The sequence below is a fragment of the Zeus faber genome (genome assembly GCF_960531495.2).
Source record: "Zeus faber genome assembly, chromosome: 1".
Lineage (NCBI taxonomy): Eukaryota > Metazoa > Chordata > Actinopteri > Zeiformes > Zeidae > Zeus > Zeus faber.
The window spans coordinates 42421185-42438623 of record NC_137193.1 but is presented as its reverse complement, the minus strand read 5'-3'; the positions used below and the strand labels follow the sequence as shown (position 1 = coordinate 42438623).

General features: G+C 43.6%; 1 protein-coding gene across 1 annotated transcript in view; it reads right to left on the bottom strand.

The window, feature by feature from the left end:
* Nucleotides 1-240: 240 nt before the first annotated feature.
* The window catches only part of unc13a (unc-13 homolog A (C. elegans)), a gene marked incomplete at both ends in the record, with an annotated part of 60057 nt that continues 42858 nt past the window's right edge, over nt 241-17439 (bottom strand). The window contains 15 exon segments of the mRNA XM_080024603.1: nt 241-529; nt 753-912; nt 1079-1171; nt 6729-6785; nt 7314-7461; nt 8180-8260; nt 8398-8454; nt 10061-10090; nt 14765-14888; nt 15665-15753; nt 15755-15775; nt 15777-15813; nt 16349-16437; nt 16683-16760; nt 16890-16964. Of these exon segments, the coding sequence (XP_079880729.1) occupies nt 241-529; nt 753-912; nt 1079-1171; nt 6729-6785; nt 7314-7461; nt 8180-8260; nt 8398-8454; nt 10061-10090; nt 14765-14888; nt 15665-15753; nt 15755-15775; nt 15777-15813; nt 16349-16437; nt 16683-16760; nt 16890-16964 (1428 nt within the window).

Genomic DNA, 17439 nt, shown 5'->3' with positions numbered 1-17439 from the left:
TTACGTCATCGATGTGTGCATCTACATAATGATCGATAATATTTATGAAAGACATTTGTGCTGTAAGGACAACAAGTGTTGCTTTGTATGTCACAATATACAAGTTGAATCCTCGTAAGTGAAATGGACGCATGTGGAACGAGGGCAGTAGTGAGCGATGGTTCAGGAGAACTCCAGAGCAGCAGGTGGCTCCGCCTGCTCGAGCGTCAGTTTTATTTCTTTTTTTCCTCTTTCGCCTCCTTAGCTGCGTCCCTCCTCCGCCGAGCGCTGGTCGGACTTGAGCTTGACAAATTCCTTGGCGACGTCGTCGTTGTTGCGCTGGGACAGGATGCGCAGCACAGTGAGGCCCGTCTCGTCCATGTGGATACGCTTTCCCAGCGGCAGCCAGCACGCAACGCTGCCCCTAGAGGCCATGTCCTTCAACTGCATGACCGCCATGCCCACGGTGCGATCCTCGCGGGCAAAGCAGTAATCCTTCACACACACCTGGAGCTCATAGCACTCCGGGCCCACCTCATTGCTCAGCGTGCTGAAGACAGAGAAGAAAAGTCACCGAAATACTTTGAATTTGGGTATCAGAACGCAGATTGGTTTTAAAGCTCCCACTGAGGCCAAAACATAACAGTTATGCAAATGTGGAACGCTAGCACCACTGTATTTGCAAAAAAGAAAACTACTGCTATCACTATAACAATCCCTTTTACTATAACCGGTACTATCACTATCACGGAACATCCAAGATTTCTACTCACAAGGTGAAGGTTTCGTTGTATTTTGGAGCCCAGCTGTTGTTCTTGGACTTGGTGGCGTATTTCCTCTTCTTGTCACTGAGGTGGGGGCCGATGATGTAGACCTCCACAAAAGGCCGGAATATTCCCTGCGTCTGCCACCTCAGGTCGTTGGCCGCCACCACTGAGAGACAAGAAAGAGACTTGATATTTTCACTGTATTTACATTGTTTTGTGCTTTGATTGAGGTTTCACATACATGGCAGAGAGATAGAAACTGTCTCTCCTTATTTTTCTGGGCTTTAGAAAAACTCACTTTAATTTCACGGCACAAGAAGCAAATCCTTTACCTTTCACTGTGACCTTGTGCTCCCCTGTGTTGGGGTGCGTGAAGATCTCCACGTGGATGGACACTTCTCCCACAGCGTCATCCACCCCAGAACCTGGCAGGTACAGACAGGTGAGACAGGTGAGACAAAGCCCTGGAGTCTGGAAGTGTAGGGCCCGCTTCGTCACTCCTATCACAGGTTTTCACACTACCACTAGTCGCCATGCCTCCTCTCCCGTCCACTCCTTCACCCGCTCGGGTAATGGGATGAGGTTGCCGATCAATTCCATTCCAGTAACAGCCTAAGTAAACCTTGAAATGGATTTAACCACAACCCTTGCCGCATTAAGTTATTGGATATCAATCGACCTAACAAACACTGCTCCATACTGAGATGAGAATTTCACAAGAGGAGGACAAAGAAAAAGGCATGGTGACATACTGCTGTGGCCTGTATGGGAGCATTTAGATCAAGCAGCTATGAGTGGCACTCTGGCACCTAATCACAGTGATCATCATGAAATATTTTCTTTTCCAATTGTTTCTATTTCCAGGTAGATTTTTTTTCAATTACAAACCAAACAGTTTAGGGAGAGTGTTCTTTTTTCATATTGAGAGGAAATACTGGGGCTTGTTCAGGTCCACTCATAGATGCAAATTGTCTCTGTTGTCCCACAGAGTGCAGCCGCTTGGATGCATAGTGGTTAGTAGGAATCGTTCATCATCGTATTCATCATCATCATCATCATCATCATCATCATCCTCATCAGTGTCATGGTTCTCCTGACACGGATCCGGTCAGAACATGCTCATAAGGATCCTGACAGGCAGATGCACACACACCCATTCCTTGGTAAAGAAATGCACCCAAGCATGGTGTCGCTTGATCAGCAGGGATTGGGAGGAGAATCCACTGAGGGGGAACATGGTCTTAATGCATTAGGAGCTCTTAGTACAGCCCTGACACACAGCCCCAGGGCTAGGTCAAGGAAAATACCATCCACCTTTGACCTGGATTTCAGCTGCTGTGGTGCAGTCAATCCGGACAATTCCAAGATCGTTAAAATGCTTAAAATAAAATAAGATAAAATAAGATTTTCTTCTGAGATGAGAAAAAGTTAGCAAAATAAGGTCCAGGCCAAAAATGGACATAAATATCTTTAAAAGGCTATGTTGGTTAGAGGCCCGTATATGTCTGCATGGCTGACCTTTCTGTGACATGCACTTATTGAACTATACATCACTGTTTTTTATGTTCCAAATCAAAAAGAGCGGAGCTGGTCCACATGTGCCCCTGTGCATCCAACATGGCTAAACCACTCACCCTGACCCTTGCTTGGCTTGGGGGCTTCAGGTCCTGGGGTTCATGGTACTACTCTGATAGCTCCCAATATGATGTGGTCAGGGAGAGGATGGCGATATGCAGAAAACAATTATTCTGATGACTTCACTCAGTCTCGAAGGACGACTGCTGGACAATTGTCTGCATGAAAACACCAGCACTGAATCTGAGACACAGGGCTACAGTGGCCCAGTGCAATGCACTGCTGCCTCACAGCAAGAAGGTCCTGGGTTCAATTCCCACCTGGGGTGGTGTGCTATGGCGGGTTATCTCCCGATAAGGGGCCTTTCTGTGTGGAGTTTGCATGTTCTCCCGGTGCTCACATGGGGTTTCCACCAATGAAACATCAGTAAGGACCCCCACCAAAAAAATGCAGAACATCGTGGTCTGACCAGTGATGGACATTTGTAACTAGTCTCCGCGCGTGTCACTGTATGCTGCCTACTGCTCCTGGTTGCCCCCCGGAGGAAGGACAAGCGAGGATGGGTTAAAAGCAGAGAACTCGTTTCACTGGCCACCATTTGAAGTGTGTGCGACACATAAAGCTGAAAGATGTGTCAGATCTATGTGAAGGACAAAATCAAGATGGATGTGTGAGATGGATGCACATGTACTCCATTTAAATTAATGTTTTCACTTACATCAAAATGTTGTGGCAGCTAGAAGCAGCCTATGCGTGCCTGTGCATGTTCAACCAGCCACCCACTAAGCAAGGTGTCTGTGGGAGCTGCCAGGAACAACAGAGAGCTCCTGGCATTCATCTCCCCAAAGAGCATTATGGGATGGTTGGTCCCCTTGCCAATGGAACCAGAGAGGGCAGCAGTTATCCATCTGGTCCTGTCTGTTTTATGGAGGGCTTCCATGAAAAATGAAAAATAAACTTTGTTTGCTGAGAAAAGAGGAGATGCTGCCAAGAATGCCATCGTTTGGACAATCCGTGTCAGCAACGGATGTACAATTTGAATCTGTTTTGTTTTTTTCCTGGCCCCAAGAGACCAGTGCATTGCTTCCCGTCTCCCCGCCCCTCCCGAGCAGACCTAATTCTCTCTGCTGACTGAGCGGGGACAGAGCGCCCGTTCCCGGACGCAATAACCCTAACCCAAAGTTATTTAATCAATGTGATCATTTTCAACCTGTCCTCTCTTTGCCTCCAGAGAAGGAATGTTCTCCACCCCTCCCTGCCTGCTCATTCCCTCTCCAGCTCCATGCTCCTGTGCTGCCAGTGCGGGCAGGGGAACTGCCCATTGTTCTGACATCCCATTATTCTGAAACCCAAATATTCCGAAAAATGTCCCATTGCACCCGGGAAGGTCCGATGATGTCATTCTACATAATAATTTGCCATGTGCTTTGTTCTGTTTGAATATTCAGTATGAACAATGGACAAAGATTGATGAATTTTCCTCAGAGTAGATTCATTTAATTATAATTATTATTTGGAATGTTTAAATTATAGTTAACCTAATTTGTTAACTTGTTACATATCATAGAGAAGCACATGGCTTTTAGGCAGAATGATGTTATTTGACCTTCCCGGGTGCAATGGGACATTTTTCTGACTATTGGGGTTTTGGAACCGCACAGCACACCTAACTGTAAAAGACATGTCTGCATTTTTAAGAAGAAAAATAATAAATTTTAAGAATGCAAGGACCTGTCTCCATAGAGACTGGGCGTGTTTCAGTTTCTCATCTTTGCAGCCGAGCACCACGGTTCAAACTTGTCATTTTTCCAAATGTTTTTTTTTCTTCCCGAAAATAATTTTTGTTTTTAATATTTGTACGAAATAAATATTCGTAAAAACCCACTAGTTGGGCTTTGCATATACCATTTTCGGATCCACCCCTTCTTTACATGCTTGTTCCTGCAATCTTACAGCTTCCACTCACAACACAGCTGTAACACAGCCGTCCTGGCATTTTCCCGGAAATGTCTTGAAGTGGTTAATTATCGGAACAGATTTCCCGGAATATTGATCCCTGTTCCCATTCACACATGATCCCATGCAGGAACGGTTCCAGAACATCGCTGGGAAACACTGTTTAACTTAAAGGCACAATCGGTGACACTGGACAATGAGCCTCATATGATATATCCTGGTCAATTTGGGCAGCAAGTTAATATAATATTACTGATTGTACCTTCCACACATTGTCCTTTGTATTTTTTTTATTTTCTTTAACAAAAGCTGTAAGCAGTCATGACTTGTTCATTTCCTCATTCACTAATGGTCAATTCTATACCAGAAACTCAACAGGCCCTCACCTGCTGACGCTCTAATCATTTAATAGGCTCTGAAGGCTTGGCCATTGAGATTGATTAGTTGGGGGATAATTAGCATCGACCCTCCAACTAATGATATTCACGAGAAAGTAAAAATGGGGAAGAACCTACACACATTTGACTTTAGAACCTACACACAACATACAACCTACACACATTTCATTTTGATATTACACTATTTGATTATCTTATGTCACTGACAAAACAGCGCTTTCTCCTATCTAACCCTAACCCTATCCCAATTCTATATAGATATGTCCTCTTTTCTTAGAGCATTCAAATTCTCAGAATCCTGCAGTGGAAGCCTGTGCTTGTGTGTTGAAACATGTTATTAAATCACATCCCCTGAAAGAGAATGTAGAGCAAGACCAGACGGGCAGAATCTTGACTTTAATGTCTCTGTTTAGCTCCTGGACTGACTCAAATGAACCAGAGAAAGTGACAGAGGGAGAAAGACAGAGAGAGAAAGAGACAGAGAGCAATGGAGAAAGAGAAAGTCAAAATCTCTGACACTAATCTAGAACGATGGACAGCCGTACCACCTGACCCATGGACTGTTTCGGGTTAGATGACTTGGCAGCTTGACCAGGGGCATGAGCCGCAGAGGGGTAAACACCCGTTCTAGCCACCGCTGGAGGGAGGGCAATACTGCACGTGGACACTGTGTGTGTGTGTGTGTGTGTGTGTGTGTGTGTGTGTGTGTGTGTGTGTGTGTGTGTCTCGGTGCATAGAAAGGTGGATGCGAGGATGGCAAGCCCTGTGATAATTTTCTTCATCATCACTGCACTAACATTTCAGTTGCAAAAAAGGGATTCCTCTGAGTCAGAGCCCTTGTAAAAGACAGCCGGGCCCCGTGGGTCCGCCTCTATGACCGTAACAAATTAAAAGTTTAAGTGGCTCATTAAAGGAATAGTTCAGATTTGTTAAAGCTTCATCCCATTTTTATAGTCGCCCCTTATGTAGTACGTTGGTAGGTTGCAGCCTTTTCTCCATACTAGACGCCTCATCCCTCCTTCAGGAGTTTAATGCAAGTAATGGGAGACAAATCCACTATCTGCATTGAATGCAAAAACTCCATATTTCAGGCAAAGCTAACCTCCTTTCATCTTTGTGTACACAAATATTTCAGATGTGTAGTAAATTCAATAGCTTCACACAATTCTGTTACAACACTGTGGCACAGCAATGAAAATAGCACCAGCAAACTTGGCAATCAAGCCATATATATTTTAAATAATCCCTCTCTCTCTCTCTCTCTCTCTCTCTCACTCTCTCAGATTTCTGGAGCTCCAGCTCTGTAGCCAGCGCAGTCAGTGGGAGAAGGAAGTGGAGAGTGTGAAGAACAGTTTTGCAGAACTGGTTCTTGTTCTTCACCTTATGTTCAACAAGAGGACTCATTTCATGTGGAGGAGTCAAAGTGAAACCGTTCACATGACTTCCGCTCTTGTGCATTTTTTTCTTCACTAAATCAACTTTAGACCCCCCCCCCAAAAAACAAAACAAAAAACAAAACCAACATGGAGCCTTAACTCTGAACTGATATGTAAGTGTGTGCATGTTTGTGTGCTCAGGCTTAACTCTCTCTCTCTCTCTCTCTCTCTCTCTCTCTCTCTCTACCACACACACACACACACACACACACACACACACACACACACACACATCAAGTTGCCTCCATACAGAAGGGCCGGGTTTACTCTGTGTCTGATGTCCGCAGATCATGCCTTGGTGTTTTGCTCATACATACAGGGGTGTATGTATCCAGTGCGTACGGACATCAGTGTGCGTTGCATGCATGAATGACAAAAGTCTGCGAAGAAAGTTTGTGTGGCGTCCATGTGTGATGTATGTACAGTATGTATGTATTTGTGGAGACGGATGGTAAAGAGAGAAACAGGGAAAACGAGAGTGGGATAGTGGGATTATGTATGTTCAGTTCTGTTTGGGATGAGCAGGCAGGGCAGTCTCAGGATGCACGTGGGGGGAGGGTTCGGGGTTTGGGGGGTGGTCCTGGGTGTCTCAAGCACAGAGCCTGTGGTCCACATACCCTTCTCTGGGTACACATCCTCACTAGTGGTGAACCTCACCCCCTTCCCTCCGAACACTGGCCCAGAGAGAGGGCGCAGGGGAGAAAGGAGAAGGAGAGAGAGACAGAGCCAGAGGCGGAGGGAGGGAGAGGAGAAAGACAGAGTGGAGAGTAGAAGGAACAGAGAAATATGAGCAAAGCTGAAAACAGACTTACATCTTTAAACATGAACCACCCAAAAAATAAGAGAGATCCCAGTGGGATGGGATTTTTTTCTCTGGGGTTGGTTAACTGACAACTCAATGTCAACAACAGTAAAAAGAATAAACAGAAATGTCAAGATACTTGAGCTTCCAAGTTGAGTTCTACAAAACTCTGGAAGATGTTTGTTGTTTCTTCTTTTCTTTAGAGAATAGAGCCGGAACATCTAGGAAATCCATACATTTTAAACATAGAAGTGAGATGTACTACGTTAGCTCAAGTATACTGTCGGAGGAAAAAGAGAACAACAACAACAATATTCTCATGAAAGCAGATGTAACATCTCCAGGGGAAAATACGTTTACATAAGTGCAAAACAAAAAGTGAAAACCGCCCTTGGCATACCTTGTGCATTCTGGGACTGGACAAAGGTCTTGATCAGCTTGTCTGTGGCCTGGGTGTAGAGTGACAGGGCATAGTGCAACGACAGGAGGTCGGGACTCTTCTCCAGGAACGTTTTCTTCAGACCCACACCTCCAGCATGGAAATATTGCTGGATGGAAAAATAATACATAAAGTACTGTATCACAATCTTATCAACTGTACTGAACACAGAAATGTGACCCATGTACCACTGTGTTTCCTAGACAGCATCTTCATTCGAGGTGTGAATACATGTGTGCAGTACATTTCATTTTTGCACATTTTGGATTTTGTTATTTTGTGCAAACAAATCCGTTAAAGTAAAATCCATGGCAACACTGAAGCTCTGACTCAGATGCCTGCTGTAAACAGGATATTGTTTTGTTATCTCCTAATTCTCACCGTTGAATAACATTATAAACAGCAATGGTACTAAGGTATTATATCTTCTTAGCACAACAATATCAGTGTTTCAGAGGTGGAAAATGCGTTATTATAAGTAGACACTCTAGAAGGAATACTCACATTACAGAATATGATTTTGGTACTTATACTTTAAGGCACAGGTGTAAAATCTGGGTTCAGAAATTAAAAATCCACTCTAGGAGTTGGAGTCAACCAATGTGGATTTCTTACTAAGCATCAACCCAGGGATCCAACTACTGAGTAAAATCAGCTGATCAGTGAATGACTATAGCAAAAACATGGCTTGGGGATCTTTACTATCTGGACCTGGAATTAAGCACCTCTGCTTTAAGGGATACACAGAGTCAAAGATTTGAGGATAATTCCTCCAGTTAAGCATCACTCTCAATACTCTTTTTGCACGTGGGACAATCAGAACGTACCTTTATAGTGTCCAGAGCCAGCTCGATCACAGCACACTGTTTAGGTGACAAAGCTTTGGCCTCCTCGCGAACTATGTGCTCCTGAAGGCCAAAAAAGAGAGCGATAAGGGCAGACAGAGAGATAGAGAGAGAGACAAACACACACCATCTTCAGTAAAGAACAGAACGTCATATTGTCTTTCCGGCATTATTTAGTGACAAATCCAAGGCTGTCGTACCTTCAGCTTGGACAGCTGACCCAGTTCCTTGGCAGCGTTGAAGATCAGCTGAGTGCCCTGGTGCAAAGAAGGTGGGAGAAAATTGGAGCGAGAGAGAGAGAGAGAGAGAGAGAGAGAGAGAGAGAGAGAGAGAGAGAGAGAGACAGATAGAGAGAAAAAGAGAGAGAGAGAGAGATGAAGGAAAACATAGTTATCACAAAAATATAGAGAGGCAGTAAACAATTTTATTGTCACACAGGGGACGACAACGTTTGAGACCCACATACACTTATTAATCCTCTCAATATATGTTTTATTCAAGCGCTAGTGTTCTACCCACGATTTCTCTCACATGCACACACTTGGACAGGCACACACCCACACACACAACCACACACAACCACACACACACACACACACACACACACACACACACACACACACACACACACACACACACACACACACACACACACACACACACACACCAGGGTAAGATATTTCGGAACAAAAGAGAAAACAAAGTGGCTCAGCTCAGTGTGAGCGCATTAAACGCAGATACATACAGTACACACTCAAACACACACACACACACACACACACACACACACACACGCACACACAGAGTGACGGATAGAGCAGCTTTCATTTAAGTGTGTTATAGCAGGTCTCTCGAGGCTGAGCCTGCAGTGATATAAATCAGAATATACTTATAGCTTCTGCATATATATCTAAAAGTTTGCCTTTAAAAAATGAAGAGAGATAGCCTCTCTGCGGGAGATATTTTATCACTCCTAAATAAATAATACTCATTTTTTATCACCCTCCTGAAATTATTTTCAGACCTTATTGTCTATTTGCACCATTGGGGGTTGAAAGTCCACTTGCACGTGCACTCTGAGGCAGTATAATGAAAATAAAGTTGAACTGATTTTAAAAATGGGCATATAAAGCTGTATTGTGCTGTCTATTGAGTCAGCGAGGCGAGAAATGCAGTTAAGACTCAGTCATGTAAAAGTAATTAGACCGATGCTCCATTACTACAGTGGTTCTCAAAGTGCAGGGCACAGCCCCTAGACTGGACGTGAGTGTATTGCAGGAGGGGCGCAGAAGATTGAGGGTAAATTATGTAGAGCGGAACTATTGTTTATGACTGAATAAATCCTAAATTATACATTTCGTTTTAATTTTTCCATCCACAAAAGCTTACTGAAATGAATGAAGCAAAATTATAACAAAGCATTTGATGTTTGCATTTAATGTTTTTAATGAAGAATTTTAAATGGGTAGAGGTAAACAGAAAACGTGGCACAAAACATGGATGTTCATGTTCTACATTATGTTATTTCAATAAATGAGGTTACTTGTTTGGTCACCTTTTCTTTTGACGTTATTAATGCCAAGGGATTAAATATAGAAGGTTTTTCTACTACTGACAAAAAAGTTTGTAAACCACTTCACTGCTACATTAAGTTATAGTGAAGACAGAGGCGAGCGCCGTGGGCCACTAAAAAGTTAAAAAGCTGGTATTTTTCAGGGCATTTATGTCACCCACACAAGGGAAAAAGTGACAGATGTTTCCCCTGGTCTGTTGGACGGCCGAGGGGAAGGAGACGGAGACATAGAGAAGGGAGACAGAGGAAGAAAGACAGGACACATTGATTTAAGGTTTTTTTTTCCTTACATCACTGTGAGAAGCACTCTTCAGCCTCCCCTGAAAAGAAAGCACGCTGTTAATACTTCAGGAAGTGGCGATCCCTGCAGCCCTGCTTGGCTGCCATCTAAGCAGCGCTCACTGGCTCAGTGGGATTACACAATCAAAGTGCATGCATCATTTTGTCAGATGGGCAGCATTTGGAGGTTCTCAGGCAAAGCAAATACAATGTTCGGTTTCATCGTGACCAATAAATAATAAGCTGAGGTTTACTATGAACCCAATAGCAAGTTTTCCATTTTTGGGTGCTCCAATACTTATTTCCCACAAAAATTTTACTCAGAAGATTTGCTTCTATAACACAGTCACTAGCAATGCGGAAAGGACTTTGTTGCCAAGCATAAAATGTTGGAATAATTTGTATGAATATGCCACTGATGAACTGACTGCATATATTTCAGAACCAGCAAGATCAATTTTTTCTGTTCTGACTGATGGTTTCATCATTTAAATGGCAAATCTATTTTGCTGCATGGTTACATAACTAAGAATGTTAGAAGAGAATTATATCCCAGAGAAATTGGACACAAAATTGCATACGGACAAATTCGATACAACACCAGAGTCAATTTTAACTTCAGGTAGAGGCTGTGTGCAGTACTGACTGGATTTTAAGAATAAATAAGAAATAAACGGCTTAATGTGATTGCTATGGTAAATATATATGTACCCACATGAGATGGTGTAAAAGCTATTGCAGTAAAGCAATTGAAAGATTCTATTATGAAAAACAATTCTGAAAATAAACAAAAAATCTGAACAATGAAGGCACCAATAGTATTTTCTTATGCACTAGATTATTGGAACACAGGAACTCTGACATCTATGGCTTGTGTTTGTGACCCCATAACATTTCAAGGTAGTAAAAGGCCTTTTGTTTGTCAGTGCCGGAAACAAACACCACTTAGGATCATGAGCATTAAGTCATCGTGAAAGATTTCAGCAGAACATGGAACCAAACCAAGACAGACCAACACCACAGGCCTGCAAAGAGACATACAGTACAGTACAATGTGGTACAGGATACCCAGAGAAGACTGTAGTGTTAAAGTACATCAGATGCAAGCAACAAACCCACATGGGAATAAACACTTCAAACAGGTGGGGCAAGGGGCAGGAGGGGGGTGGAGAAGGGAAGAGGTCAGAGGTCAAGGGTCATGGGTCTGGAAGGGGGGGGGGGTGGGTTTGGGCAAGGGGGTAGAACACCAGATACCAAGCTGCCAAGAGGCACCCAGAGTCACCCAGCTTGAGTCCAAGGGAAGGCCACAATGCAAGAGAAGTAGAAGTAGAAGGAGACGAGCGAAGGAGAAGAAGAAACAAGGCAACAACAGACGCGAGAGTGAGAGAGAGAGAGAGAGAGAGAGAGAGAGAGGAGTGCCACTTCCTGGTTGAGGAAAGCGAGACAGTGGAAAAGGCATCTGATTGGTGAAGGGGTTAAAGAGGGGGTGGGGCCTCTCAGAACCAGTCAGGAATGCACCATGCGTCTGCCTCCTCGGACAGAGACAGAGTTGGAGGCGAACAGGGTGTGGAGGACAAGAAGAGGAGAGGACAGGGGATGGGGGGAGAAGAGGAGACAAGAGAAGAGAAGAATGGCTGATCCAATAAAGAAGAGAGAGGGAGAGAGAGAGAGAGAGAGAGTGCAGGTCGGATCAGTAAGAGATGAGCAGAGAGGACGGGAGGTTGGGGTCATGTAGGATAGAACAGGGGAGATTTGCAGCCACATATAGCAGGGACTGATCGTCGTAGACACCAGACAGACAGACACACACGCAGGACTGCCGTACTTACAATCATCTGTGGAGGGAGAGCGGTGGGAGCAGGGTGTAATAGTAACAACAACCAGAGAAAAGGGTCAGTCAAGCTAAAAAGAGCCCCACATCAATCACAAAAAACACCAACAGTAGGGCTGCGGGGACTAGTAGGGCTGCATTTACCATGACTTTTGACGTAAAATAGCATTTGAAATACTATGGTACATTGGTATACTGTCTTCAGTGCCAGGTTGTTTGTTGATCGTCCCTACTTTCTATACAATCTCGACAAAAATATCTTAACCCACTGATTTCCCCAAGACACCCTGGCCACTCACATGCCAACTCTGTGCTGGAACTGGGATAATTGACGGAGCATGGGGAGGAAGGACGACTGGCAGGTTGTCTATTATTTTCAACCCAGGCCATATTAAAATGTTGGCTCCCATAATTTATACCCTTTCACACAAGCTTTTTGAACTCTTTACTGTTGAGAAACTCACTACTCTGCTGCAGCTTCTCATGGGGCAAACAGGAAGCTCAAGCTGTGCATTTTATCAGGTTTTTCAGGCTTTTATTGACTATTTTGCTCTTGCGCACAACTTTTTGACTATATCCATGCTAACGTCAGAGACTAGAAACAGGAAGTTGCATCGCTACCTACCGGCAACCCTACTTTAGCCAATGTTATGCTTTGGATTTACTACAGCAATTACAAAAAGTCGTTTTAAATAAAAACTGACATTACAGTTGTTCAAAACATGTTCAATAATACACAAAGACACGTTGGACTATAATGAGAGTTTTTCCTATAAATATTTGCCCCATTGGAATGCATAAATGCGCAGCGGGAAGATGCAGCAGATGTTTTCTCATGATAGGAACCAACATTTTGATAAGGCCTGGGTTGAAAAATGGCAAACCCATCCTTTAAAGGAATTGTAATGTTGCTGTAATATCCCTTCTCTATCAGCAGAGACAGAATGAGCACTACGCAGCTTTAACGCTTATGAAGCCAAAACACAGAGCTGCAGAGCCCCAGATTGTCAGATTATGTAGGGTCAGCAAATATGTCACTGGAATAGTGTAGAGATTGGGAGGCAAGCATAGCAGAAATGTAAACAGCTACACAATAGACTGCTGTGAACTCAATCAGCCGTTGCATTTCAACATCTGTGAATTACTTTGCTCACCCACAGCAGAAACTCACATTTCTCTTTGGATGGACATAACTCAAATTACCCACTGTGTCATCCACTACAGAATGATATGAGGCTCTTTCTTTTGTAACGACAGACAAATAAAAAACAGATATATCCAAAAACAAAAGAAAACAAGAGGCTGCTTTCCAAAATGTATCTTTTAACGTCCAAAAAAAAACTTTGGGGCATAATTTTTCACTCTGCGCTCTGATTGGCGTTGTGCTTGACGTCAATGGGGGTGTTTTGTATTTATCAAGATTCAAGGTCAGGGACATCTTGAAGAGCAGCCATGAGCTGGAGTTAGGATGATATGGTGCACTCCTTTTGCTTTCCTATGCTAGGTTGTCATTTTGCTTGGTGGTGTGAATAGAGTGGGCCATCACTGCCTTTATAATGTATGATGTTGGGGCTGGTTAGGGGGACATGTCCGTTGCCCGTTTCATAAAAATAAAAAAACAACAACTCTTCAGCCTTCCTCTGCCATTGTTATTAGAAGAACCATCTAGAATCGGAACGCACATGACATGTGTGATGTTTAACTCCCCCCTTTCTCTCGTGTGTGTGTGTGTGTGTGTGTGTGTGTGTGTGTATGTGTGTATGTGTGTATGTGTGTGTGTGTGTGTGCATGTGTGTGTGTGTGCCTGTGCGCGCGGGTGTGTGTGTGTGTGTGTGTGTGTGTGTGTGTGTGTGTGTGTGTGTGTGTGTGTAGACATGTTATGTAAAACAGTTGCCTGCTGTCAACACAATGACGCTGCAGTCTTACTCAAGTCACATCAAATCCTGGGTGACATCTGTTCATGTGTGTGTGATTGCATGTGAATAAGAAATGTGTGTGTGTGTGTGTGTGTGTGTGTGTGTGTGTGTGTGTGTGTGTGTGTGTGTGTGTGCATGTGTATGTTTGCATGTTTGTGTGTGCAGGTGTATGTGTGTGTGTGCATGTCTGTGTGTGTGCATGTCTGTGTGTGTGTATGTGTGTGTGTGTGCGCCTGTGTGTGTGTATGTGTGTGTGTGTTTGTAGACATGTTATGTAAAACAGTTGCCTGCTGTCAACACAATGACGCTGCAGTCTTACTCAAGTCACATCAGATCCTGGGTGACATCTGTTCATGTGTGTGTCCTTGCATGTGAATAAGAAACGTGTGTTTGTGTGTGTGTGTGTGTGTCTGTGTGTGTGAATGTGTGAATGTTTATTGCTTCTGTACAGTGCAGGTAAAACAGGAAGAGTTACTCTGACCATGTACTGCTATGTACACATCTGTAGGCTCAGGAATGTGCCAAAATAGTTGACTAGTTGAATGGCGGTTTGTAAGAAGGTATTGGCTGTTTGTTTGGTTTTGCATAATTTGCTTTGCAAGACATACAAACTTGTTTGGTAGTTGATTTGCTCTCTTCTAAATTAAATGGAACAGACTGCCAATTTAGTAACATTTTTTACTGTTTGTAATTGAATTTGGTTTTGTATAGGGACAATCTTTTTCTATTTTTATGAATATTGGGACTAGCTATTTGTTTCAATATGTGCTGCTATAACACTAGAATTTTCCTCTGCTGATGAATAAAATATCTATCGAATAGAATTGTGTGGTTTTTTTTTTTTTATCAACAACAGACTTGCATTTGTTATTAACACTATCAACGCACTAGTCAACCATAGAGGAAACAGACTTTTGCACATGCATTGAACCTCTCTACATGTATGTAGTAAAATAATCCAGCCTCACCGTCTGGTCAGTGAGCGGCGGCAGGACGATGGTCTTCTCCATAGTGTTCATCACCAGCTTCCACAGCTCCTTCAGAACGCGCTTCAGCACCGTCTTCTCACAGATCTTAGCGAACAGCGTCAGACTAACAGGTGCAAGAGGGAGAGACAGGGAAATGAGCGACAGAAGGAGGCTTGTTCCTGCTGTTACGGCCACAGCACAACAGCAGTGAAATTAAAACGCAGAGAACGAGGAGAGAAGGAAAGGTAAATAAAGACACATTATGATGCAGATGCTGGTGTGAGATATTAGTCTGAAATAGTCGATACTTAGACAAATACTTGACCAATAATGCAGTCAGTTTTGAAATTACAGTAAGAAAGATTCTTATTTAGCCTTAATCAGTTGCTTATTGGCCTTAATAAGAATTGTTGGTGCTGGTTCAAAAATAATAATAAAAGAAAAGAAGAAGACTTGTCACGCTGTCTAAATCGCTGTTGTCACAACCTCTCGAAACAGGGTTATGGGCCAAAAAAATGTCGAGAACCCCTGATGTAAGTTGTCTTTAATTTAAGAAGACGTTAAACGTTGATCATCTTCCATTAAAAAGCTCAAACTAACTCTGTTCTGTCCAGGTGATGGATGGGATCCGTCGGTGCTTCGTTTAGAATTTGGAATCAGTATTGATAGTGAAAAAGTGGGATCCGTGCATACATATATAAAGAGAGAGAGAGAGAGAGAGAGAGAGAGAGAAGATGGAAAGAAAGGAAGGGGGAAAGTCGGGAAGGAATTGACTTGATTCCTCTTGAAAAAAGAAAACACAAGAAAACAACAACAGATTGCCGGAGATTTATTGTAAACTTCAAACTTATTTAAAGTGTCAAATTATCAATTAAACTTCAACACGGAAGATGAACTCACTTGCTGTCCAAGAACTCCATGATGGGCTGGAGGACATTGTCGGCGTCCTGTGCCACACTGCTGGCGTTGCCCACGTTGGTGGTGCCCTTTCACCTGGCCCAGGATGTCTCCCCATCTGCTTGACGTTCTCCTCAATGTGAGGCTGGAAACTAACGCAGCAAAGGCACAGAAAGGAAACGCTTCTGTTCCGGAGGATGCTGCTGCAGTTTGACCACAGTGCTCATGCCTATCTGTTATTAAGACGCGCAGTAGAGAACGAGTGGGGAAAAGAGAGAGAATAAAGAGAAAGACATGCAGCGGATGTGGAGAAGCGGAACTGGATCCACGGCTTCCATCTGCTCCTTTGTCGTCCCATTCATACCAAGGACTCCCTTGAGACCCCAGCGTCCTGGGCAGGCGCATGTGCTTATGTTCACGTGCACGCCCATACTGCAGAGACCCTGCTGAAAGGGACTGTGTGTGTGTGTGTGTGTGTGTGTGTGTGTGTGTGTGTGTGTGTGTGTGTGGTGTGTGTGCGTGTGTGTGTGTGTGTTTGTGTGTTAGTTTGTGTCCATGCGCACAGGTGTATGTGTGTTTATCGGACGGCAAAGACCCTGCTGAGAAATATTTTTCTTGTAGGTGGATGTGGTGTTGTGTGTGTGTGTGTCTGTGTGTGTGTGTGTGTGTGTGTGTGTCTCTGTGTACCTGACAGCAAAGACCCTGCTGAGATCGTCCATGACATTATTCAGCTTAACCTGCAGATCCTTCAGGATATCGCTGGCTTCCACGCATAGCTGCAGAACACACACACACACACGCACACACGCACACACACACACACACACACACACACACACACACACGCGACAGGACAGTCATGCATTTGGACACCATTTGGATCAATCAGACTCAGACACAGCATTAAGGGACAAAACTAGGTCAGAGGAAACATTAACACAGAGACAAACACACCAGAACCAATCTACTGTACAACATAGACTGGGGGGCGATGGGAGAGAGGAACATGAGCATCACTCACATCTTTTCCTCCCATGGCCTCGAACATCTTCTCCAGCTGAACCCTCAGCTGCTGGATGTTGTTGATCAGAATGCACGGCTAGGAACAAAACAACACGACACACATAAAAGATCTTTCCGCTGAAATCAGAACTCTCTAAAACTTCTCATTGGCCAAAAAAATAATGGATGCGGATGTATGCTTTTCCTGATTCTCGCTACTGACCACTTTCTCCATGGTGACGTAGTTGGCAAAGCACTTGGAAATGATGTCGGCGTAGGACAGCAGCACGTTGCTGATGGTCTGGTGTGGAAAGTCAGAGCAACAAGTCAATAAACATGCAAGCGTCTTCTGGTCTTCACAGTATGTGAGGAAACCCTGTTCTGTAGAGTAGTCCTGTAGAGAAACAACTGGCACAAAATATCCAAAAATGGTACAAAAGCTTTATATCTAATTAAGCTATTTGACCAATGAGATAAAATAGAATTAGAAACCAAGGCTTAATTTAACAAAATCTATGTTTTTATTTAAAGAAAGATATATATTTTTTATGAATTCATCTTCAATAAATATTTCCGTGTCCATGGGAGGGCCATACTGCGGGGGTCTACGTGCCGCGTATAGCGCTTCGGTCGCAGGTTGGCCACCCCTGCTCTTGTCTATGTAACTGAACAGCACATCATAGGTGATAAATGCCTCTCCTGAAAATCCTGAATTTCTCCCCGGGGATTAATAAAGTGTTATCTTAAAGGACCAAAAAACAAAACAAAAAAACACA